The 26,499-nt window shown below is 42.0% G+C and overlaps 1 protein-coding gene across 3 annotated transcripts; it reads left to right on the top strand.

The window, feature by feature from the left end:
• The first annotated feature begins 2,285 nt into the window (after positions 1–2,285).
• LOC311137710 (endoplasmin-like) lies at positions 2,286–24,566 on the top strand. 3 transcript variants are annotated; one of them, XR_014613966.1, is made up of 17 exons: positions 2,302–2,439; positions 3,121–3,223; positions 3,671–3,812; positions 14,002–14,118; positions 14,418–14,749; positions 14,973–15,084; positions 15,365–15,484; positions 15,648–15,764; positions 15,959–16,174; positions 16,390–16,455; positions 16,650–16,919; positions 17,393–17,638; positions 20,780–20,916; positions 21,122–21,200; positions 23,690–23,926; positions 24,028–24,258; positions 24,355–24,566. XR_014613966.1 is itself a non-coding variant. In XM_084172263.1 (16 exons), exons 1-16 carry the CDS (start codon positions 2,391–2,393, stop codon positions 24,049–24,051), a joined length of 2,367 nt encoding a protein of 788 aa, XP_084028389.1. In that variant the 5' UTR covers positions 2,286–2,390; the 3' UTR covers positions 24,052–24,566. The 3 variants fall into 3 exon arrangements, 1 of the variants encoding a protein (XP_084028389.1); XR_014613967.1 differs by having other exon boundaries at positions 24,343–24,566; XM_084172263.1 differs by having other exon boundaries at positions 2,286–2,439; positions 24,028–24,566.
• The last annotated feature ends 1,933 nt before the right edge of the window (positions 24,567–26,499 follow it).

The following is a 26,499-nucleotide window of genomic DNA, read 5'->3' as shown; positions in this document are numbered from 1 at the left end:
CCCTTAATTTTTTTGAGCAGTGTATATATATATGTATATGTATGTGTATGTGTATGTGTATTTATATATAAAAACATGGGGGATTGGAAGTGATGCAGACAATTACATTGATGGAAGTTACAATCTATCTGCAATATTAAGCTGATCTACCCCCTAAAGAAAAAAAAAAAGAAAAAAATGTTTAAAGGCAATGCTACCAAATACTAATTGAGTGTATGTAAACTTCTGACCCACTGGGAATGTGATGAAAGAAATAAAAGCTGAAATAAATCATTCTCGCTACTATTATTCTGACATTTCACATTCTTAAAATAAAGTGGTGATCCTAACTGACCTAAGACAGGGATATTTTACTACGATTAAATGTCAGGAATTGTGAAAAACTGAGTTTAAATGTATTTGGCTAAGGTGTATGTCAACTTCTTACTTCAACTGTATAAAATATATTTTGATTTGTTTAACACTTTTTTGTTTACTACATGATTCCATACGTGTTATTTCATAGTTTTGATTTCTTCACTATTATTCTACAATGTAAAAAATTAAAGTAAAAAAGTAAAGTAAGTAAGGTAAAGTAAAAACCCTTGAATGAGTAGGTGTGTCCAAACTTTTGACTGGTACTGTATGTACACTGCTCAAAAAAATAAAGGGAACACTAAAATAACACATCCTAGATCTGAATGAATGAAATAATCTTATTAAATACTTTTTTCTTTACATAGTTGAATGTGCTGACAACAAAATCACACAAAAATTATCAATGGAAATCAAATGTATCAACCCATGGAGGTCTGGATTTGGAGTCACCCTCAAAATTAAAGTGGAAAACTACACTACAGGCTGATCCAACTTTGATGTAATGTCCTTAAAACAAGTCAAAGTGAGGCTCAGTAGTGTGTGTGGCCTCCACGTGCCTGTATGACCTCCCTACAACGCCTGGGCATGCTCCTGATGAGGTGGCGGGTGGTCTCCTGAGGGATCTCCTCCCAGACCTGGACTAAAGCATCCGCCAACTCCTGGACAGAGTTACATTGTGTTGTTTAAGTGTTCCCTTTATTTTTTTGAGCAGTGTATATTCCGGACTCTGACATTGCTTGTTCTGATATTGCTTAATTTAATTTTTTTGACTTTTGGATCATGTGCATATGGTTTTGTATTGTTTTCTAGGTATTTTACTGCACCGTTGGAGCAACACAGGCATTTCGCTGCACCTGTGATAACATCTTCAAATCTGTGTACGCGACCATTCTGTGTACGCTCAATTCTAATAATATTTGGGATAATACTTCATACAGTTGAAGTCGGAAGTTTACATACACCTTAGCCAAATACATTTAAACTCAGTTTTTCACAATTCCTGACATTTAATCCTACTAATTTTTTGGGGAGGACATTTTGCCATTAACGACCCATGGACTCAGACCATATAGAGATTGTCCTTTCTTATGGAAGGCAAATTGCTGCTCTATATGATTTTCAGTTTTCTAAAACATTGAACGGTATGACATGCAGAAAATTCAGAGGTTGAAGAGGAAGGGATATATACAGCTCATTTTCTTCAAAGTCGGCTACAAATACACGCATGCATGCATGCATCCATGCATGCACACACACACACACACTAACACAAACACACACACACAGCATTATCACCACTTCACCAAAATTACTCCAACTCCTAGTTGTTGAAGCTGTAGACCACTGACAGTGTACTGCAGATATAATTATCTATCTATCAATCATATCAAATATTTCAGGTTATCCCAGAAACCTAGATGCTGCTGAGCTGACTGTGGTAAGTAAACATGTCTGCTCATGCCTCCTGCATATGCATAGATGTATGTGCATATATGGGATTTTCCTGTCCCTAAAATATCCTATCCCTCTGCCTCTCTTTATTGCATGAATTAATGTTTCTTATGTTATGCATTATGAATGTCTGGTAGGCTATGAGCTTCTGTAAGTGAACAAAACATAATTATAGTGAACAAATAGAATATTGATCAATAATCATAATTAAAATACAATGTATAATCTGCAACCACTGTTTGAGCAACATGCGCGGTAATTGTTTGTTGAGCAATAATCTTTGCTGCCTCAACTAGTAACACTAAAATAATTATTTAGCCAATGGTTACAAGACACGATTTTCATGTATGAAGTTGTAATGGAAGACGTCTATTGGGAGAAAATATCCTGTAGATTGTGAAATGTCCTGCTGCTATTGGCTGAGGTTTGTGCGTGGTGTCCTGTGATTGGTCCGTTATGGGGGTTATTAAAAGGAGCGCTTTGGGTGGGAGTACGAGCTTGTCATTCTAACTTGACAAGGCAGCGTTGATCCCCCGGCTTTTGTCTGAAGAGCTGGGTTTCATTCAATCATATTTCACAAAATGAAGCGGATTTGGGTTATTGGGCTGCTCTGTGCACTTTTAGGATTCGGTGAGTATCTGAGGATAGGTTGTGTTTTTTAACGGCATTTGTCCATATGAGCTAGCTTGCACTTGAACCTGAGTTCCTTCATTTCTAGCCAGGTAAGCTAACATTAGATGGCTAGCCAGATAGCTAAAAGGCAAGCTTGCAATTCAAACTAACAATTAGCTAGCTAGTTAGCTAGCTATGGACATCACTGGGCTTTTATTTGTAAGAATTCACGTTTTATTTATTGGAATTGATTTTAGGAGATTTGTTCACTGCTTCACACGTGTTTCTGAAAGTTTCCTTACAGGCTATAAGCAAACATCCGTCCTTATCCTAGCTTACTAGTTAACTAGTTAGCTAGTAACCCCAGATAGCCCTACACCCACTCTGATTATTGATTTGCTGCTAGCCTTGGCTTGCTCATCCTAGTGCTCTCAGTTTGCTATAGCCAAAATACAGCAAATGCATCTAAATAATAAATAAAGCTGTTTAGCTATAGCCCATTAATGAATATTTTAAATATGATGTACCAGGTGGAATACACCCCCCCCCCCCCCCCCCCCTCCTCCATCTATTGCATGCAATTAATGATCTTTCAATCCAGCTAAGGTAACTAGATCCATATTCGGCCTCTGAATAGGTGGCCCTTCAAATAAGTCCATTCACCTAAGTCATCTCCTAACTACTTTGTTCTTATTTCAGCATCTGTGAGAGCAGAAGATGGACTTGACATTGATGGGACTGTTGCAGATGATCTGGGAAAAAGCAGAGATGGCTCCAAGACAGATGACGAGGTGGTGCAGAGGTAGGTCAAAGAGGAAGAAACCTTGAGAGGAATTAGATTCATAGGGGAGGTCACAGCATCTCATAGCTGGGTTGTGTTCATTAGGCACCAAAAGAAGGTAAACCGACAAATAGGGATGCTTTACAACTTTTTCTGTCTTGTGCCCTAATGAACTGAACCCTGTTGTGTGTACAGTATTTGAACAGATCTGACAGAAAATGACACCGTACACTTTGACATGTCACTATGCCATGACCGTTTGGACTAGGCCTACCCCTGGTAGATGCTTGATGCACCCTCTCAAGGACACTCATGCCCATGGTCTACATTGCTGACTGTGAATCAGACCTTCTTTAGATCAAACATGTTCTTGTCAGCAATGTTAAAAGCATTGTATAGGGAACAGAAATGTGATGAGTGGTCATTGATTAAAGTGATTAGTCCCATTTCAATATCACTGATTTCCAGGGAGGAGGAGTCTATACAGCTGGACGGGCTGAATGCAGCTCAGATAAAAGAGATCAGAGAGAAGTCTGAGAAACACGTCTTCCAGGCAGAGGTCAACCGCATGATGAAGCTCATCATCAACTCACTCTACAAGAACAAGGAGGTGAGTGGTGGTGGCTGGGAACGAACACTCACGCACACAGGTTGGGAACAGCCCTTATCCTGAAGTGGAGTTGCAAGATTCTGGAAACGTCCCCAAAATTGGAGGAATCCCAGCTGGAGGGTTCCCTTCCTGAATATTCCCTCCTGATTCTGGGAATCCTCCCAACTGACATTTCTGCCTTGTTGATAGTGCTAAGAAGGCAGAGCAGTGCTTTATATGGACAGACTTCTCCTCATCTTAGCTACCATTGTATCTAGATGTTTTGACCATGACAGTTTACAATCCACGGTTACTCCAAGCAGTTTAGTCACTCAACTTGCTCAATTTACACATTATTCATTACAATATTTAGTTGAGGTTTAGTGAATGATTTGTCTCAAATACAATGCTTTTAATTTTTGAAATATTTAGGACTAACTTATTCCTTGCCACCCATTCTGAAACTAACTGCAGCGCTTTAAGTGTTGCAGTCATTTCAGTTGCTATAGTAGCTGACGTGTGTAGTGTTGCGTCATCCGCATACATGGACACACTGGCTTTACTCAGTCAGTGGCATGTCGTTAGTAAAGATTGAAAAAAGTAAGGGGCCTAGACAGCTGATCTGGGGGATTCTACCTGGATTATGTTGGAGAGGCTTCCATTAAAGAACATCCTCTGTGTTCTGTGAGACAGGTAACTCTTTATGCAGGGGGTGTAAAGCCATAACATAAGTCTTTCCAGCAGCAGACTATGATCGATAATTACAATTTTTACATTTTAGTCATTTAGCAAACGCTCTTATCCAGAGCGACTTACAGTTAGTGAGTGCATACATTTTTCATACTGGCACCCCGTGGGAATCGAACCCACAACCCTGGCGTTGCAAGCGCCATGCTCTACCAACTGAGCTATAATGTCAAAAGCCGCACTGAAGTCTAACAAAACATCCCCCACAATCTTTTTATCATGAAGTTCTCTCAGCCAATCAGTCATTTGTGTAAGTGCTGTGCTTGTTGAATGTCCTTCCCTATAAGCGTGCTGAGAGTCTGTTATCAATTTGTTTACTGTAAAATAGCATTGTATCTGGCCAAACACAATTTTCTCCAAAAGTTTAAGGGTTGGTAACTGGCTGATTGGTTGGCTATTTGAGCCAGTAAAGGTGGCTTTACTATTCTTGGGTAGCGGAATGACTTCTGCTTCCATCCAGGCCTGAGGGCACACACTTTCTACTAGGCTAAAATGGAAGATATGGCAAATAGGAGTGGCAACATTGTCCGCTATTATCCTCAGGAATATTCCATCCAGGTTGTCAGACCCCGGTGGCTTGTCATTGTTGATAGACGACAACAATTTTTTTCACCTCTTCCAAACTTTACGGAATTCAAAAGTGCAATGCTTGTCTTTCATAATTTGGTCACACATACTTGGATGTGTAGTGTCAGCGTTTGTTGCTGGCATGTCATGCCTAAGTTAGCTAATCTTGCCAATTAAAAAATCATTAAAGTAGTTAACAATGTCAGTGGGATTTGTGATTAATGAGCCATCTGATTCAATGAATGATGGAGCTGAGTTTGCCTTTTTGCCCAAAATGTCATTAAAGGTGCTCCATAGCTTTTTACTATCATTCTTTATATAACCTATTTTTGTTTGATAGTATAGTTTCTTCTTTTTATTTAGTTTAGTCACATGATTTCTCAATTTGCAGTACGTTTGCCAATCGGTTGTGCTGCCAGACTTATTTGCCATACCTCTCAACCATACAATTTTCCAATTCCTCATCAATCCAAAGGGATTTAACAGTTTTTACAGTCATTTTCTTAATGGGTGCATGCTTATTAGTAACTGGAATAAGCAATTTCATAAATGTGTTAAGAGCAGCGTCTGGTTGCTCCTCATTACACACCACAGACCAGCAAATATTCTTTACATTGGGCACCCGAGTGGCGCAGTGGTCTAAGGCACTGCATCTCAGTGCTTGAGGCTTCACTACAGACCCCCTGGTTCGATTCCAGGCTGTATCACCAGCCGTGATTGGGAGTCCCATAGGGCGGTGTCGTCCGGGTTTGGCCGGTGTAGGCCGTCATTGTAAATAAGAATTTGTTCTTAACTGACTTGCCTAGTTAAATAAAGGTAGAATAAAAAAATTAACAATCAACATAAGAATCACTACAAAACGTATTGTATGACCTCTTATACACTAAGCCTTTGGCACTTTGGTTTTCCTAGATATGGCTACTATATTGTGATCACTACATCCTATGAATTTGGATACTGCTTTAAAGCAAATTTCTGCAGTATTAGTGAAGATGTGATCAATACATGTTGATGATTTTCAATCCTGTGCGGTTTGTAACTACCCTGATAGGTTGACTGATAACCTGATCCAGTTTGCAGGCACTGGTTACAGTTTGAAGATAGTTCTTGAGTGGGCAGCTTGATGAAAGCCAGTCAATATTTAAATCACCCAGAAAATATACCTCTCTGTTGATATCACATACATTATCAAGCATTTCACACATTATCCAGATACTGACTGTTAGCACATGGTGGTCTATAGCAGCTTCCCACAAGAATGGGCTTTAGGTGAGGTGGCTGGACCTGTAGCCGTATTACTTAAACAGTATTTAACATGAGATCCTCTCTAAGCTTTACAGTAATGTGGTTCTGATAGTCAGAATATAAAAGTAATTTGTTACAAGCAAGGTATTGACTTCATGAACCTTGTTTCTTAGGCTACATATGTTAATATAGGCGATTTTTAGCACTTTTCTGATTTGCTTGATTGTTTTTAATGCTTTACTGGGAAGCTTATCAGAAGTAGACTTGCTCATGTTATTTACAGTGCATTCGGAAAGTATTCAGACCACTTTTTAGCAAATTTAAAAAAATAAAATTAAAAAATACCTCATTTACATAAGTATTCAGACCCTTTGCTATGAGACTCGAAATTGAGCTCAGGTGCATCCTTTTTCCATTGATCATCCTTTAGATGTTTCTACAACTTCATTGGAGTCCACCTGTGGTAAATTCAATTGCTTGGACATGATTTGGAAAGGCACACACCTGTCTATATAAGGTCCCACAGTTGACCGTGCATGTCAGAGCAAAAACCAAGCCAAGAGGTCGAAGGAATTGTGCGTAGAGCGCAGAGACAGGGTTGTCGAGGCACAGATCTGGGGAAGGGTACCAAAACATTTCTGCCGCATTGAAGGTCCCCAAGAACACAGTGGCCTCCATCATTCCTAAATGGAAGAAGTTTGGAACCACCAAGACTCTTCGTAGAGCTGGCCGCCCGGCCAAACTGAGCAATCAGGGAGGTGACCAAGAACCCGATGGTCTCTCTGACAGAGTTCCTCTGTGGAGATGGTTGTCCTTCTGGAAGGTTCTCCCATCTCTGCAGCTCTCCACCAATCAGGCTTTTATGGTAGTGTCTAGATGGAAGGTTGCAATGAACATCAAAATGTTGAATCATGCATTCCTGCTAGATGAAACCACTTATTTATTGAATAACCCCTGTTGTCTATTACACCGAGCACTGTGAATTACATTGAAATATATTTTTTTATATTGCGTGACGCCGTGCATTTTTTGAGGGGGGGGGGGGCTGCGACCAAATCATGGGCTGGTGCCACCAACTGAAAAAGCTAGTTGCACCAGTGGGGGAAAAAGTTAGTCCGGAGCCCTGCCAGGAGAGGCACTGGGTGTGCACCCTTTTGTTCCAGCCCTGCTCTAACACACCAGATTCTACAAACTGCTCAACGGGATCTTGTTAAGCTGGATCAAAAGCCTGCACACCAGTAACCTAGATCTCCAGATGGAGAGTTGACCACGTGTCTTACAGTAACAGTGCTGTATATTTGACTCTAAGGCAGGGGTGTCAAACGTCCGGCCCGCGAGATGATTTTGTAAAGTATAAAAATGTGCTGCAATTTTTCAATAAAATAAACTGCTGTTCCAATTGCGTCCACTGGATGGCGCAATGGCAATTGTGTTAAGCAAGCAAACTGTTTATACCGGGGCAGAGCAAGTAGGTCAAGCAAGTGCAGCCAGTCCGGATGAGCTACTTTGTTTTGCCCGGGATATTTATTACGGCTTCTACTTTTAACATTATGTGCTTTGGCACCCTCATTGCCCCAATATGTCTGTCAAAAAAGAGAAGTGGACGCAGTGTTCCAAGAAAAATGGTCATCCTCCTATTTACTCACGGAATTGAATGGGAAAGCTGTATGTTTGGTGTGTTCACAGCATGTTGCAGTGCTGAATGAATATAACCTTCGTCGCCACTGTGAGTCTTCCTGCCGACAGATGTGACAACTTTCAAGGACAGTGGAGAAGAGAAGGTGAATGAACTGTTGGCGGGTCTGAAGAAACAGCAGTCTGTGTTTACTCACAGCCGAGACATCAGTGACGCTGCAGTGAAAGCTAGCTACCTCATTGCTAATGAAATCGCAGTGGCTTCAAAACCATTTAGTGAGGGTGAATTTGTAAAAACATGCATGATGAAGGCAGTGGAGATTGTGTGCCCTAAAAAGCGCCAGGCTTTTGCAAATATCAGCCTGACAAGAAACACAGTTGCAGACAGGATTTCCGATCTTTCAGTGGATTTGGACAGCCAGTTGAAGCAAAAAGTAAAGTCATTTATTGCGTTTTCGGTTGCAATTGATGAAAGCACGGACATTACAGATGTTGCACAACTTGCCATTTTCATCCGCGGAGTTGATGACACATTGACCGTCACCGAGGAGTTCGTGGAGTTGGTGCCGATGACATACAACGACAGCAGCTGATATTTTCGCCGCACTCGTCGGCTCGCTGGACAGGGTCGGAGTGGACTGGTCCCGCGCTGTCAGCCTGGCTACAGATGGTGCGCCCTCAATGATCGGGAAAAAAGCAGGCGTTGAGAGAAAGTGCAATCTGCAAATGGAGGATGTGATTTTTGGACTTTTCACTGTATTTTGCACCAGGAGGCTTTGTGTTGCAAGTCATTAAAGATGGATAACGTCATGAAGGTGGTCATCAAAACTGTTAATTTCCTCCGATCCAGAAGCCTGAATCACCGTCAGTTTGACAGCCTTCTCAGAGAGAAAGACCACATCTATGGCCTGCCATACCACACTGAGGTAAGATGGTTAAGCCGAGGTGCTGTGCTGAGGCGTTTCTTTGATTTACGAGAAGAAATTGAACAGTTCATGGAAGAAAAGGGCAAACCAGTGTTAGAAGTTCATTCTGCAGAATGGATGCAGGACCTTGCATTTATGGTGGATGTTACAGAGCACCTGAATAACTTGAACAAACAGCTGCAAGGGCGCAACAAAGTTGTCACGCAGTATTATGACCGCATAAGTTCTTTCAAGTTGAAGCTGTCATTGTGGGACACTCAACTCGCCGGTGGTGATGCAGCTCACTTCCCGTCTGAAAAATGTGTGCGCGACCCAACATGTGGCAGACATGAAGCGGTTCAAAGATAAAATAGCAGGACTGTTACGGGAGTTTGAGCAACGCTTTCAGATTTTTGGTGAACTGGAGAAAGACTTCAAAGTTTTTTGCTCGCCATTCACCGTGAATCCCTCTGATCTGCCCGTCAGCATCCAACTTGAAATAATAGACTTGCAGTGTGACTCTGATTTGAAGGGCAAATTTGCCGCAGCTGGCTTGGACACATTTTATCAGAATCTCTTGCCAGGTTACCCCAACTTGACAGCCCTCGCTGCAAAACTGTTGTGCATGTTTGGAACCACATCTTTGTGAGCAAGTTTTCTCTGTAATGAGCATAAATAAAACAAAGCTGCGCTCAAGGCTCACGCACAAGCACTTGAATCACATCCTGAAGTTGGCTGCCGCTCAGGATGTGACGCCTGATATTGATGCGCTGGTGAAGGCTAAAAGATGCCAGGTATCAGGAGTCAAACTATGCAACCCCACTTAAAGTGCTGCATGAGACACCCTGATATAGTTCTGTGATATACTTCTGTGAATCACTGAGGCGTTTGTTCTTTATCCTCAGAATTTTCAAGTAACTTGGTGTTTTATGATTTAATAGTGAAGTTGTGCTTTTGGACACACTGTCCTCAGGCTCCAGCTTTATGTTTTTATGTTGATGTGCTATTGTTTTTAATTGATTTTATTTGTATATTTAACCTATTCTTGACTCTGGTTCTTGCACTTGTTTGGGGAACAGGATTTCATTATTTTTATCTACATTTCTGCCTGAGAAATGACACCCTGATATAGTTCTGTGAAACAGTTCTGTGAATCACTGAGGCATTGTGTGTTCTTTTTCTTTAGAATTTTCAAATGAACTTGAGGTGTTTTATGATTAATAGTGATGTTGTGCTAGTACTATTTTGGACACACTGTCCTCAGGCTCCAGCTTTATGTTTTATGTTGATCGTATTAAAACAAAGAAAACAATCTGAAGTTGTTGTTTTTAAGTTATATATATATATATATATATATATATCATGATTTTACCGGTCCGGCCCACTTGGGAATAGATTTTCCTCCATGTGGCCCCTGAGCTAAAATGAGTTTGACACCCCTGCTCTAAGGCATAGTTTCACTATGGTGTTGAGTATCATTATACTAAGATGGTATTGGTATCGAAGTTAAAATTCTGGTTTTGTGGCAACACTTCAAGCTAATGATTAGCCGATTGGGGTAGCCTAAACAAATGCCGATGGGCAACCCCATGTTTCAGCCATCTATATCCTAACCCAGGGGTTCCAAACTTTTTTTGGCCCACGATCCCATTTTGATATGTGAAAATGATCACGACCCCAACCATGTGAAAGAAAGAAAATAGGTGATTTAACAGCTAGTGTTTACTTTTTTTTAATTGGGGCTTTGGCAGTCAAACATTCTAACAGTAGTTCTGATTTTGTATTCTCAACTCACCATCATATACTTTTAATGCGTGGCTATGACAGTCAATTGCATATTAGTCTGACATAAAACAGATTCTCACAACCACTAATGAGATGGGTGTGCCCTGAAGCATGTTGCGTCGGAGCTTCTCAAAGTCAGTGGGCGTGGTCGACAGGGCGCAGCTCATCTCTCCTGTCACATCCAACCTGGATCGATATTTGTTTTTCATGCAGAGAAGATCACTGAATCGGCGTACCATGAGTTTTAACACTCGGAGGGAGACGCCACAGTATTCCCTTTTGAGTCAGGAACCAAAAGTCCTCCATAGTGATGCGTGAATGCATTGTCTGCAGCGTTTGGTCACATGACAGCTCCATCAGCTACAAGTGCAATCGAACCTGCACATCAAATGAGCAAGGATCACATTCAAATGGATTTTGCAGATTCTGTCACTCGTCTGTAGATTTTTTTTTTTTGGTATTTGCCCTGCATGCTTGCGTTGAGTTCGTGTAGTTTCCCAAATATGTCTGTTACGTCGGCAAGGAGACAATTTTATTTTCATTACAGTTTTACTGTGTTTTTTACATCCATTATGAATGACAACAGTTCCTCTCTCAATTGGAAAGATGTTTCGAACATTCCCTATCGATAACCACCACGCCTCGGTGTGAAATAGAATATTGTCATGTTCTGATCCCATATCTCCAGAGTTTGTTGCAAGACAGGCGTGCGCGATATAGTTTACAATCTAAGTTACCTGCGTCAATTCTGAGTTCTGCGCTCAGCTCTTTTGCCACCAGTTGCTCTCTGTGTATCCACTATAGTAGTTCAGTGGGTGTATCATACAGTGCGTCCATATGGCAGAGGGAGACACATTAATAACTAGAGTGCAGAGGCCTACCCACTATCCCGTGATCGATGGAGACCCATCTGTGCAAAATCCCACCATTCGATCCTGTGGAATCTGTTTTTCGTCAATATAGCAACACAGCACACTGAACATCCCCTGTGCCGTTTCATGCTCGGGAATCGTGAGACCGAATATGTCCTTGTGAATAGCATCCCCCGAGATGTAGCAAACAAAAGTCAATGCATGGGCGTCTCGGCCCTCACAGCTAACATCCATTTGGAGAGCATAAGGTGGGGAGTTTGAGTCAGTTTCATCTTGATTTCTAGCGATAATGAATGACAGCTTTGCACACTCTTGGCATTCTCTCAACCAGCTTCACCTGGAATGCTTTTCCAACAGTCTTGGAGTTCCCACATATGCTGAGCATTTATTGGCTGCTTTTCCTTCACTCTGCGGTCCAACTCATCCCAAACCATCTCAATTGGGTAGAGGTCGGGTGATTGTGGAGTCCAGGTCATCTGATGCAGCACTCCATCACTCCTCCTTGGTCAAATAGCCCTTACACAGCCTGGAGGTGTGTTGGGTCATTGTCCTGTTGAAAAACAAATGATAGTCCCACTAAGTGCAAACAAGATGGGATGGCGTATCACTGCAGAATTCTGTGGTAGCCATGCTGGTTAAGTGTGCCTTGAATTCCAAATAAATCACAGACAGTGGGGACCACACATGCAGAGATCATCCATTCACCTACTCTGCGGCGGTTGGAACCAAAAATATCAAATTTGGACTCATCAGAGTCCTGGTCTAATGTCCATTGCTCGTGTTTATTGGCCCAAGCAAGTCTCTTCTTATTATTGGTGTCCTTTAGTAGTGGTTTTTTGCAGCAATTCGATCATGAAGGCCTGATTCACACAGTCTCCTCTGAACAGTTGATGTTGACATGTCTGTTACTAGAACTCTGTGACGCATTTATTTGGGCTGCAATTTGAGGTGCAGTTAACTTTAATGAACTTATCCTCTGCAGCGGAGGTAACTCTGGGTCTTCCTTTCCTGTGGCGGTCCTCATGAGAGCCAGTTTCATCATTGCACTTCATGGTTTTTGCGACTGCACTTGAAGAAACTTTCAAAGTTCTTAATGTTCCGTATTGACTGACCTTCATGTCTTAAAGTAATGATGGACTGTTGTTTCTCTTTGCTTATTTGAGCTGTTCTTGCCATAATATGGACTTGGTATTTTATCAAATAGAGCTACCTTCTGTATACCCCTCCTACCTTGTCACAACACAACTGATTTGGCTCAAATGCATTAAGAAGGAAAATTCCACAAATTAACTTTTAACAAGGCACACCTGTTAATTGAAAGTCATTCCAGGTGACTACCTCATGAAGCTGGTTGAGAGAATGCCAAGAGTGTGCAAAGCTGTCATCAAGGCAAAGGGTGGCCACTTTGAAGGATCTCAAATGTATATTATAATTTAACACTTTTTGGGGGGGTTACTACATGATTCCATATGTGTTATTTCATAGTTTTGATGTCTTCATTATTATTCTGCAATGTAGAAAATAGTAAAAATAAAGAGAACCCCTTGAATGAGTAGGTGTGAACTTTTGACTGGTACTGCATGTGTGAGGCAATTAAGGTAATGGTTATGATAAATTAGGCATTGTTCACTGTTTGCGTCTAGTTCATTTATTTTCGTCCTAAAAATAGCTTTTATTTATTGTATATATTTATTTATTTTGGAGTACGCAAATAAAATAATGTGAGTACTTGAACAGTCAAAGGTCAAATGACCATCCCTAATCAATTGCGTCCGGTAATATCAGTCTCTGCAATAGTGTGTGGTTTAATAGCGTAGTGGGCTTAGCCATTCACTGTGGGAATGATTCAAGTGTAGCCTTTTCCCATGATCTAAGCCTACTTTCTGGTTGAATTTTAACTAAGATTTGAATCATTTTAATTGAAGGTTAACCACATTACAATGATTGAGAGACAAAGACTATTATATTTCTGTTTTTAACAGGATTTCGGAAATTCTCCCGTGACCCTATTTTTAAATCAGGTGACCCCACATGGGGTCGCGACCCATAGTTTGGGAACCTCTGGCCTAACCACTATTCTACATCAGTAAGCCTACAGAAGAATGCTCATTGCTAATAGCACATCTGCCTGACAATATTAACCATGTAGGCTATATCCTTTGAAAGAGCCCTTCCTAAAAACACTACTTTTTGCCAACATGGGCTCATTTCTGGAGGGGGATATTAGCAGGTTTGTGGTGCGCGCAGACCTCAAATGGTATTCCATTGCATTCCAATTGGCATTAAAGGCGTGAAGTCTTAAATTCAACTTGATGGAACCTGCAGATACCCTGAATAAGTTAATATTATGACTCCAGATTGTAGATTCAGTAAAGGTTGAGTGGATTTATCCAAACCAAGGGAGCGAATAGGTGTAAGTCAACCATAACCATCCTTTACTCCTGTGTGTTGTAGATCTTCTTGAGGGAGTTGATCTCCAACGCCTCTGATGCTCTGGATAAGATCAGACTGATGTCTCTGACCAACGAGGACGCGCTGGCAGCCAACGAGGAGCTCACCATCAAGATCAAGGTTTGTTTCATGGTCAAGTCCTCACAGGTTCAATCTCAATTCCTCACATCCTTATCAACCGTACAAAGTTCCTCACTTCGGACCTTCTTCTCCAGTGTGTTTTGAGACTGTTAGGCGAGGATGCAAGGAATCAAGTAAAGCTGAATTGAGGAAGAGCCAATCTCTTAACTAAAAAAAAAAATAATAATGTATTTGACTGATCCATTCCACTTCATAAGACATGGAAATCATAAGAAAAATACCATTAGGACTTCTGTTCAGCTTGAGCTCAGCTTTCTTCTTAATCTTCTCCTCCCCAGATGGACAAAGAGAAGAACATGCTCCACATCACCGACACGGGCGTCGGCATGACCAAAGAGGACCTGGTCAAGAACCTGGGTACCATCGCCAAGTCGGGCACCAGCGAGTTCCTCAACAAGATGACCGAGATTGAAACCGAGGGCCAGTCCACCTCTGAGCTTATTGGCCAGTTCGGTGTGGGCTTTTACTCTGCCTTCCTGGTTGCCGACAAGGTGATCGTGTCTTCAAAGCACAACGACGGCACACAGCACATCTGGGAGTCTGACTCCAATGAGTTTTCTGTCATTGAGGACCCCCGCGGGGATACGCTCGGCAGGGGCACCACCATCACGTAAGTGTCTCCAATGGAGTACTCCCAAAAGTGAAAACCCCGCCCATCTGGCAGGGCTCCAAGTATTTTTAAATGTTTTGAATACTAGGTGATGGTATTCATACAGTGGCCATGATTTTAATGAACTTGTTATGTAGCATTGAAAGATAAGATGACACGGGACGAAAGCCCACAATGAAATCCAATGTACAAAGCCTTGCATTTAGCGTTTTTACTCTTCCAGGTTGGTGATGAAGGAGGAGGCTACAGACTACCTGGAGCTGGAAACCATCAAGAACCTGGTCCGGAAATACTCGCAGTTTATCAATTTCCCCATCTACGTCTGGGCCAGCAAGGTATAGGAGTGGAACTATACTGTACTTTATCTCCTGTTCTCTCCATCTGCACTGATTTTGGAAAATCATTGACAAGTGAAAACATTATGGTGGTAATAGCTCATCATTAGACTGGCTTTCATCTGGTCTGTTTTCAGATCAGTGCAGATTAAGTAGAGGACGGATTTGAGACAATTTAGAGGGCGTCATATTTCGTTGTCAATGGAACAACCCATGGTGTTTTTATAGCAGTGAGCTGTAGAAATAACATTTTGCCATGTTCCCTTCTCTCCCTACCCAGACAGAGACTGTTGAGGAGCCCATCGATGAGGACACGGAGGCGGCCAAAGATGCCACTGAGGATGAGGTAGAGGTAGAGGTGGAGGAAGAGGAGGAGGAGGACAAGCCAAAGACCAAGAAGGTAAAAAAAGTTTTTATTTTAGTTCAGTGTTTCCCAAACCTCTCCTTCAGTTCCATTTATTTGATATATTCCAATACTAGCACACCTAATACAACTAAGCCATCGATTTCATTTTGTTAAGTGACTTTTTAAAAACCCAAACAACTTAATTCCTTTGGTCCAGGTTGAGAAGACTGTGTGGGACTGGGAGCTGATGAACGACATCAAGCCTATCTGGACGAGACCAGCCAAAGAAGTAGAGGAGGACGAATACAAGGCCTTCTACAAGACCTTCTCCAAGGTTTGCAGTCTGCACCTCCTCTTGACATTTCTTCCTCCCACTGAGTTTTTCCTAGCTAATGTGCCTCTTTTTTTGGTCTTTGGGGTCTAGGCTGTGTTACTGTAAAACATTGACAACTGCTGATATAAAAAGGGCTTTTATAAATACATTTGATAGAAAAATCTATACAATTAGAACACCGATCTTCCCTCCAGGACACAGACGAGCCCCTCTCCCACATCCACTTCACAGCCGAGGGTGAGGTCACCTTCAAGTCCATCCTGTTTGTCCCCGCTGCCGCCCCCAGGGGCATGTTCGACGAGTACGGAACCAAGAAGAACGACTTCATCAAGCTGTTTGTCCGTAGAGTGTTCATCACTGATGACTTCAATGACATGATGCCCAAATACCTGAACTTCGTCAGGGGAGTGGTGAGTGAGCCTTGTTGCGTACTTTACATGACGGAGCTTCTAGGACTATGGGGGCTTGGATCAATATAGGAAATTGCAAACGTTTGTTTACTTTCTGAATTGACTGAATAGAAATTGATTTTTGACCCCGGACCCTGCTGTACAGTTGCATGATGGTTCATTTAATAATGTAAAAAGTTTCTCTGTGATTTATGATAATGTGATTGTTTTGTTAGGTGGACTCTGATGATCTGCCACTGAACGTGTCCAGAGAAACCCTGCAGCAACACAAGCTGCTCAAGGTGAGCCTCTCCAATCTCAGAATGAACAAGTTCAGACAGTTAACCTATCTATTTCGGTCAGATTTCTTCTCTTTGGTGCCTACTGAAGATGACGATTTGAACATAAAATGACTTATCATTAACCAATGTAGTGAACAAATATGATCTTCATAACTAAAAGTCCCTTCCTCCCTTACCTTTTCCACTCCATCCAGGTCATCCGTAAGAAGCTGGTGCGTAAGACCCTGGACATGATAAAGAAGATTGCAGAGGAGCAGTACAATGAGAAGTTCTGGAAGGAGTTTGGCACCAACATTAAACTGGGTGTGATCGAGGACCACTCCAACCGGACCCGTCTGGCCAAGCTGCTGCGTTTTCAGACCTCCAACAGCGACACAGTGCTGGCCAGCCTGGAGCAGTACGTAGAGCGGATGAAGGACAAGCAGGACAAGATCTACTTCATGGCCGGGACTAGCCGCAGGGAGGTGGGTAGATTTTGACTGTGAACACTCCCCTCCGTATAGTATAGAGCCAAATTAAAGGTTTTAGCTTCACTGTCCAAGTGCATAAGGAGGGGAGTGTACTGTAGGTATAGGTGACTCTGGTGTAATGGGAGGAGGATGTATAGCAGATAAAGGAGAAGCTGTACTTCAGGACCAGCTACATGGTGGACCATAAATTGGATTAATTAAAACGCTATCCTCTTCTCGCTCTTCCCTTGTGACTTTTCCTCCCTTTCTTACCTTGAACTCTGACGTTTTCAACCGAGGTCAAGGTAAGGCAGAAAGTCACATCTCCGAAAGAATCTGAATGCAACCACGTCTCAGCTGGTCCCAATTCGCTCACTACTCCTTCCCCTTGGCCCTTCGACGTTTGCAGATCTGTAAGGAGTAAGTAATATAGTGAAGGTTAATGTTCCTAACCCTGGTCTTCCCTTGTGCAATGTCCTTTCCCCCAGGCTGAGTCTTCTCCCTTCGTAGAGAGTCTGTTGAAGAAGGGTTATGAGGTGATCTACCTGACAGAGCCAGTGGATGAGTACTGTGTACAGGCTTTGCCAGAGTTCGACGGTAAGCGCTTCCAGAACGTGGCCAAGGAGGGCATTAAGTTTGACGAGAGCGACAAGGCCAAGGAGACCAGGGAGGTCCTGGAGAAGGAGTACGAACCCCTCACCACCTGGATGAAGGACAGCGCCCTCAAGGACAAGGTAACATGCAGAACATGAATGTGAAAGACCAGACTTCAGACCACTTTTAAAAAAACAATGTTCATTTATCCAGACTAGGTTTAGTCATAATTAGGGCTGTGGCAATCATGACATTTTGTCAGCCCGTTATTGTCACGCAAAAGACTGCCGTGCTCACGGTAATTTACCCTTAATTAACAAACACGTTTAGCATCTCCACATATAGTTAAACCTAGCCTAATAAAATACATTTACGTCATTTAGCAGACGCTCTTATCCAGAGCGACTTACAAATTGGTGCATTCACCTTACAGCCAGTGGGATAACCACTTTACAATATGTTTTTTATTTTTTTGGGGTGGGGTAAGGGGGGGGTAGAAGGATTACTTTATCCTATTCCATGTATTCCTTAAAGAGGTAGGGTTTCAAGTGTCTCCGGAAGGTGGTGAGTGACTCCGCCGCCTTAGCGTCGTGGGGGAGCTTGTTCCACCATTGGGGTGCCAGAGCAGCGAACAGTTTTGACTGGGCTGAGCGGGAACTGTGCTTCCGCAGAGGTAGGGGGGCCAGCAGGCCAGAGGTGGATGAACGCAATGCCCTCGTTTGGGTGTAGGGACTGATCAGAGCCTGAAGGTACAGAGGTGCCGTTCCCCTCACAGCTCCGTAGGCAAGCACCATGGTCTTGTAGCAGATGCGAGCTTCAACTGGAAGCCAGTGGAGTGTGCGGAGGAGTGGGGTGACGTGAGAGAACTTGGGAAGGTTGAACACCAGACGGGCTGCGGCATTCTGGATGAGTTGTAGGGGTTTAATGGCACAGGCAGGGAGCCCAGCCAACAGCGAGTTGCAGTAATCCAGACGGGAGATGACAAGTGCCTGGATTAGGACCTGTGCCGCTTCCTGTGTAAGGCAGGGTCGTACTCTCCGAATGTTGTAGAGCATGAACCTACAGGATCGGGTCACCGCCTTGATGTTAGCGGAGAACGACAGGGTGTTGTCCAGGGTCACGCCAAGGCTTTTTGCACTCTGGGAGGAGGACACAACGGAGTTGTCAACCGTGATGGCGAGATCATGGAACGGGCAGTCCTTTCCCCGGGGGGAAGAGCAGCTCCGTCTTGCGGGATATGTTTCCCATTCCAGAGCGAGTGTGCCACAGGTGGCCAGTGGCATCCTAATTGGGGAGGACGGGCTCATAGGAATGGCTGGAATGCAATAAATAGAATGGTGTCAAACACATGCATGTTTTATACCATTCCATTCACTCATTCCAGCAATTGTTATGAACCGTTCTTCCCCCCTCAACCTCCTGTGGAGTGCACATATGAAGTGGCTATGTTGAGCGTGAAAGTGATAATTTGAAACGGGTCCTATATGCTAGATTTAGAGTTATTTGGCAACATTAGTTGTGAATGATACAGACCTTAGAATGTCTTACAAATCTAAACATATATGGGCTGCATGATGCGACTATTGGCTATTGATGATTAGAGAAAGTCGCAAATAAAGCTTGCGCTCTGTTCCTTGCCTCGGGCTGCACAGCTGTTCTCTTATCAAGTGATCATATTTTCACCCATCAGACTAGTCTCAATTTAATCTTGTCTGTACTATTATATAAAATGAGTTTTGATTTAGAATGGCCCATTATCAAATGGGCAGGGGAAAAAGACATGTCATCTGTATGCACTCGAATAGCGAATGGAGGCCGCACGCTGTCCCGCCGGTCCATTTTTCAATGATGCCTGTTAGGTTACTTCGGTTTTATAGCAGAGCTTTGCTTAATATCAGCAGCTGAGAAATAAAATAACACTTTCACTCTGTGCACTGTTTGTGGAGCATGTTCTCCCTGCGCGACAGGTGATATTCTGCCCAAACTGTATGCCGTGGGCTCTCAACCCTGTTCCTGCATCTACCCAGTGCTTAATTTGGGAAACCAAATGATCTTTTGAACATCAACAGTAACATGTTTTCGCAACAAAACATTTCACTAAACTGAAACTGCGCTCTGTATAAAGGAGAGCGAGGAGGAGATGGAAACGCACAGTAGTGAGATTCTGTATAGGTAAAGGTAATGTCACCTAATTAATTATGAAAAATAAAAATAATGCCCTATTGCTAGGTTATTCAAAATCAAATACAAATTCACTATAATTGTTGGCTGACTCTGCACAATGAACCAACAGCAGTCCCTAGGGCTATACGTTCTGACTCGTGGATAGACATTTTGGAGCGTAGCATAAGGTAACCAGTCCATCCAGTATGAATAATAATAGTAGTCCACACTCAAAGGCGACTACTCAAATTAGTATAGGCTAGACCAATTATGTACCAAAGACAGTTTTTCTGCCATCATCAAAATCATTTTTTTTTTTTTCATAAGCCTATGCATAAGCTCTAATATGCATATGGTTGGTTTCAATTAATCGTCACCTTAGAAAGCGCTGTCCATTTCGTTAGTCTCCCGAGTGGCGCAGTGGTCTAAGGCACTGCATCGCAGTGCTAGCTGTGCCACTAGAGATCCTGGTTCGAATCCAGGCTCTGCTGTAGCCGGCCGCAACCGGGAGACCAATGGGGCGGCGCACAATTGGCCCAGCGTCGTCCAGGGTAGGGGAGGGAATGGCCGGCAGGGAGGTAGCTCAGTTGGTAGAGCATGGCGTTTGCAACGCCAGGGTTGTGGGTTCGATTCCCATGGGGTATGAAAATTAAAAAGAATGTATGCACTAACTGTAAGTCGCTCTGGATAAGAGCGTCTGCTAAATGACAAATGTAAATGAAAATGATTTCAAAGCCTGTTTTTACACTGTTTCAACATGCTGTTGAACTTTTTTCTTCAAATTGATCATCACAGTGAGGTGAGTTTTAAAAGCACGATACTGTGATTTTTCGTTTGCATTGACGTCAGTGGTTAGAGGGACAATAGAGCCCTGAGTACCAGGCCATTAGGACCTGATGGTCGTTAGCAAGTTGGGTACTACCAAATCATGTCCAGAGTGCATAAAAGGAGATTACTGTGACTCAACGGTCACGTGGAATTTTACTGCAGTTATGACGGTAATAAGGTCACCGCAACAGCCCTAGTCATGATTAAAAACCATTCTCAACGGCAAATCCGGCCCTAAATGTTTTGGGATTAAATGATTTTAAAAAAAATGTTTTATTATTTGTGTGTAGATTGAGAAGGCTATCCTGTCCCAGAGGCTGACCAAGTCTCCCTGTGCCCTGGTAGCCAGCCAGTATGGCTGGTCCGGTAACATGGAGAGGATCATGAAGGCACAGGCATACCAGACAGGAAAAGACATCTCCACAAAGTGAGTGATCTCTGTATGCACTTCAGGTGGTATTCTGAAGTTTTGAGCTTTTGTGTAACATCATTAATCTATGTCAATGGGAGACTTGCATGAATATTTGCGCTAAACCGGGATCTCATTTCAGAATACCACCCTTCTATTTTTTTTCTGTTACCCTTCTTGATCTCTTCCTTATATAATATTGTGTTCTGCTTTGTATTTCCAGTTATTATGCAAGCCAGAAGAAAACATTAGAAATCAACCCAAAGCACCCTCTCATCAAGGAAATGCTGAAACGCGTTTCTGTAAGTATTTATCACAAATACATAACCTTGTGAAGCTGTGTTCATAATACTCCATCAACTTGATTCTTGAGTGGTGCCAATGAGATCCAAGCCAGAGAATGTTCCTCATCCTTCATCAGTTGAGTGATGTCTGTGATACAATACATCTATTGATCCATTATACAGACCTCCAAAGGTATTGGGACAGTGACCATTTATTTTGTTTTGGCTCTGTACTCCAGCACTTTGGAGTTGAAATGATGTAATGACTGAGGTTAAAGTGCAGACTGTCAGCTTTAATTTGAGGGTATTTTCATCCATATCAGGTGAACCGTTTAGAAATTACAGCACTTTTTGTACATAGTCCCCCCCCCCCCCCCCCCCAAAGTATTGAGACAAATTCACTTGTGTGGATTAAAGTAGTAAAAAGTTTAGCATTTGGTCCCATATTCATAGCATGCAATGACTACATTAAGCTTGTGACTCTACAAATGTGCTGTTTTTTGTTTTGGTTGTTTCAGATTTATTTTGTGCCCAATAGAAATAAATTGTAAATAATGTAATCATTCTGGAGTCACTTTTATTGTAAATAAGAATAGAATGTTTCTAAACACTTCTACATTAATGTGGATGCTGCCATGATTACGGATAATCCTGACTGAATCGTGAATAATGAGTGTGAACGTTAAACACACATCATACCCACAAGAAATGCTAACTTCTCACCATTACAACAACAGTGGAGGTTAGAATTTCTTGTTATTGTAATGGGGAGTGGTTCGCATGTCTTGGGGTATGATATTTCTGCGTCTAACTTTCTCACTCATCATTATTCACGATTCATTCAGCATTATCTGTAATCATAGTAGCATCAACATTAATGTAGAAGTGTTTAGAAACATATTATATTCTTATTTACAATAAAAGTGATTCCAAAATGACACTACATTATTTACCATTAATTTCTATTGGCCACAAAATAATCTATGTACAGAAAGTGCTGTAATTTCTAAATGGTTCAACTGATATGGATGAAAATGGCCTCCGATTAATGCTGATAGTCTGCACTTTAACCTCATTGTATCATTCCAAAACAATGTGTCACTGTCCCAATACTTTTGGAGCTCACTGAACAGACACCGACAACTGAAATGGTAAATGTTTCTGTCAGTCTGGTGCTCTGTGGGCAGGTATTAATGTTTTAGTTTAATACTCTAACTGGATGTCACCGTCGACGAGTGTCTGCTAAATAGTGTTGAGTAGTGCACTACATTCTTCAGTAGCTTGGTGGTAGTTGAACAGAATTCAAATCTAGGTAGTGTTTTCAGTAGTTAATTACGTTCCGTGTAGCAAACTACACGACTTTTTTAGCAAAAAGAAACATATGGGTGAAGTAGGCAATTTCCATTTTCGGCATTAGAACTGGGCACGGTTTCCCAAAAGCATATTAAGGCTAGGTTCATCATTAGAACCATCGTAGGAGAATTGTTAAATCTCAGAGCTGTGTCTCAAAACCATCGTTATTAACGTTGCGCTTGAAAACGCTCGTAATCGAACATAGTCACATGGTTTATCTGTCTCTGTGACCTATAACTTCAGAACAAAATTGACTAGAAATACAAAGTTGCCAATGTCTTAATACAAACAAAGGACCTATTAAAAAGATGCTTCAAATTAACTGAGATGACTGAATTAAAATATAAATGGTAGTATATAGGCTTATTTCAGTCATATTGAAATGCATTTCATGTTCAATCAGTTCTATTTTGCTACTTGTAGACTACTCTCTGTGTAATATCTCCAATATATTTCATGTGTAGCCTAATGTGCGCAATGAAATGCCAAATCAGTGATTTTAGTGCATTTTTATTGGGTAAGTATTATAATAAGCCACCAACATTATTTGCAGCTGTAGGTGGTAATCTCTCTAGGAGCTGATCCGTCATCAGTATTGTGAAATAATGTTAAGCTAAGATTTGAATGGAGAAAGCTGATCCGAGAGCAGCACTCACTTTCTTTCTATCCTATCAGTAGAGACACATACTCCAACGACGCTCTTAGTGACCTTTCTATCTGCGTGGTGTTTTGGGAAACGCATGTTACATCTTGGGCCGTTGTTGGATTCATCGTTAAAACACTCGTAACCTTAAGTTCCATCACTAGGAAAACCGGGCCCTGCCTAATTCTCACTTAGAACATCATTTTGGTGTTTTAATAGGTTTTTACCCATTCTGTTAAAATATGACCCCAAAGTGATTTGTTTTTGCAATTTGTAGTCTGACATTTCAGATATACCTATGATAATTGTTCACCAAGTAGTTTGGATGTATTGAACTGCTTTTTCAAATTAAATTTCAGTTAAATAGTTTACTTTTCTTAAGGTTTGCTTTAACTTAGTTTACCAAGCTACCAATTACATCACACTATCTTTTCAGAATAGCTTCCCCAACACTGCTGCTAAATGACAAGGAACTGTAAATAAAACTAATTTTGTATTCCTCTCCCCATAGACGGATGCCGAGGACCAGACGGCCTCAGACCTGGCCATGGTGTTGTTTGAGACGGCCACACTGCGTTCAGGCTACCAGCTCCAAGACACCAAGGCCTATGGAGACAGGATAGAACGCATGCTGCGGCTCAGTATGAACATAGACCTCAATGAACAGGTTGAGGAGCCGGAGGAGGAGCCTGAAGAGGCAGCAGAGGCTGAGGAAGAAGAGGAAATTCAAGATGAGGATGATGAAATGGTATGTTTCTACTAAGTCCAACAACTATGTTTAGGCCAGTATCTACACATTAAGTCATTCTTATGTCCTGTTACTAACCTTTCTTCCTCTTTTCCATATAGGTAACTGATAAAGATGAATTATAAAGCACAATGAGTGGGGGTGTGATGTACCTATCCTGGAGCTGAGCCACAACCAAGACCACCCATGGCCAACCAAGTCCTAGCCTTGAAATCCAGACAGAATTTAGTGTCATTCTGTATGTTTCACTCATTATCTATGAATTAGTCATTACTATAGTGAAACATTGAATCACACTGTCTGGATTTCCAGGCTAGCCAAGACCACCAACGGTCAGTGAAGACTAGCCTGGTCCCAGATCTGTTTGTGCGGTCTTAGCCTGGTCCCAGATCTGTTGGGTAAGACCGCACAAACAGATCTGGGACCAGGCTAAGTCGAGACAACCATGGCCACCTTTCACTCACTCGGGACGATCCTGATTAGTTTTCTTTTTTAAGGCTTGGGTTTGTTTTTTGTTTTTTTACATTCCTCATGATTGTAAATTTGTTAATATTTAACTGAGCTGTCTTTGGAAAAGATGAAATATGTGATCGATACTGTCACTTGATCCCATTAAATAAATATTTCCTGGGAAAAAAGGTTACTGTGTCTTTTTATATGGTGTGATGAATATAGTTGGTTAATGTATCTGCAATACTACTTTGTACAGGTGAAGTTCCTACTTTGGTCACTAGATGTAAAAATTAACTAAATACTCTATTGAATAAAGCAATACATTAACACATTTGACAGAATACTTTACAAAATGTCTAAAGAATGTCATACTGTTGCAAGGTAGTCTCATTTCAATATTACAGAAGACCTGAAATGATAAATTACTGAAGTGATTTGTGGATAAACTATTGGCCATTGTGACAATGGACTGTTACACACTGGACCCTAGTGATTGTGTGAAAAGGAGCCATGTGTGTTTCTCTTTGTAGAAATGTATTTCTCTTTGCTCATGGCCTGACTATTTCTACCTTTCTCACAATGATGAAATGGGTTAAATGGATGGCTTTATTGTAAATCGGAAATCTCTGACAAAGTTATTTTGTTTAAATGGTTGGAAACAGGGTAGTCTATTTGGGCCTATTGCAACAAACATTGTCCAGCGTACTAACACAAGGTAATCAATCTCTCATTAAACCATCAATATGCGCTAAAATCATCCACAGAGCTGATCTCGATTGCAACCATCATTGGCCACCAATTTACCTTCCCAAAGTGGATGTTGAGGTTCTTTTAGTCCTGATTGCCAAGACTTTTCAACATAATTTCACCCTCAGTGTTATCATTGGAACAAATGAATCCTACTTTTTTTTAACAGACCAGGGCCTGGTTTCCTGATAGTGATTGAATTTAGGCTTACAAGTGTTTTAATGATTCATCGTAAAAAAATAACGGCTGAAGACGTCACACCCGTTTCCCAAAACACCACACAGTGAACTCGTTACAAAAAGTGAAACTTAATTGTGTTACAGTAGCTGTCCCGTGCTGAAAATGTTTCCAGAATATAGGTTTAAGAGCTCGCTGTAGCTCTTAAATGATATTATAACCACGATTGATAATAGACAGTACTGTGCAGCCGTCTTCATCGACCTGGCCAAGGCTTTCGACTCTGTCAACCACCGCATTCTTATTGGCAGACTAAATAGCCTTGGTTTCTCAAATGACTGCCTCGCCTGGTTCACCAACTACTTCTCAGATAGAGTTCAGTGTGTCAAATCGGAGGGCCTGTTGTCTGGACCTATGGCGGTCTCTATGGGGGTGCCACAGGGTTCAATTCTTGGGCCGACACTTTTCTCCGTGTATATCAATGATGTCGCTCTTGCTGCTGGTGACTCTCAGATCCACCTCTACGCAGACGACACCATTTTGTATACATCTGGCCCTTCATTGGACACTGTGTTAACAAACCTCCAAACGAGCTTCAATGCCATACAACAATCCTTCAGTAGCCTTCAACTGCTCTTAAACACTAGTAAAACTAAATGCATGCTTTTCAATCGAACGCTGCTAGCACCCGCCCACCCGACTAGAATCACCACTCTCGACGGGTCTGACCTAGAGTATGTGGACAACTACAAATATCTAGGTGTCTGGTTAGACTGTAAACTCAACTTCCAGACTCACATAAAGAATCTCCAATCCAAAGTTAAATCTAGAATCGGCTTCCTATTTCGCAACAAAGCCTCCTTCACTCATGCTGCCAAACATGCCCTCGTAAAACTGACTATCCTACCGATCCTTGACTTCGGCGATGTCATTTACAAAATAGCCTCCAACACTCTACTCAGCAAATTGGATGTAGTCTATCACAGTGCCATCCGTTTTGTCTCCAAAGCCCCATACACTACCCACCACTGTGACCTGTACGCTCTTGTTGGCTGGTCCTCACTACATGTTCGTCGTCAAACCCACTGGCTCCAGGCCATCTATAAATCACTGCTAGGCAAATCCCCGCCTTATCTTAGCTCATTGGTCACCATAGCAGCACCCACCCGTAGTCTGCGCTCTAGCAGGTATATCTC

Source organism: Coregonus lavaretus (assembly GCF_964263955.1).
Source record: "Coregonus lavaretus genome assembly, chromosome: 11".
In the NCBI taxonomy this organism is placed as follows: domain Eukaryota; kingdom Metazoa; phylum Chordata; class Actinopteri; order Salmoniformes; family Salmonidae; genus Coregonus; species Coregonus lavaretus.
The sequence above is the reverse complement of the archived record's forward strand: the minus strand, read 5'-3'. Positions and strand labels throughout refer to the sequence as shown.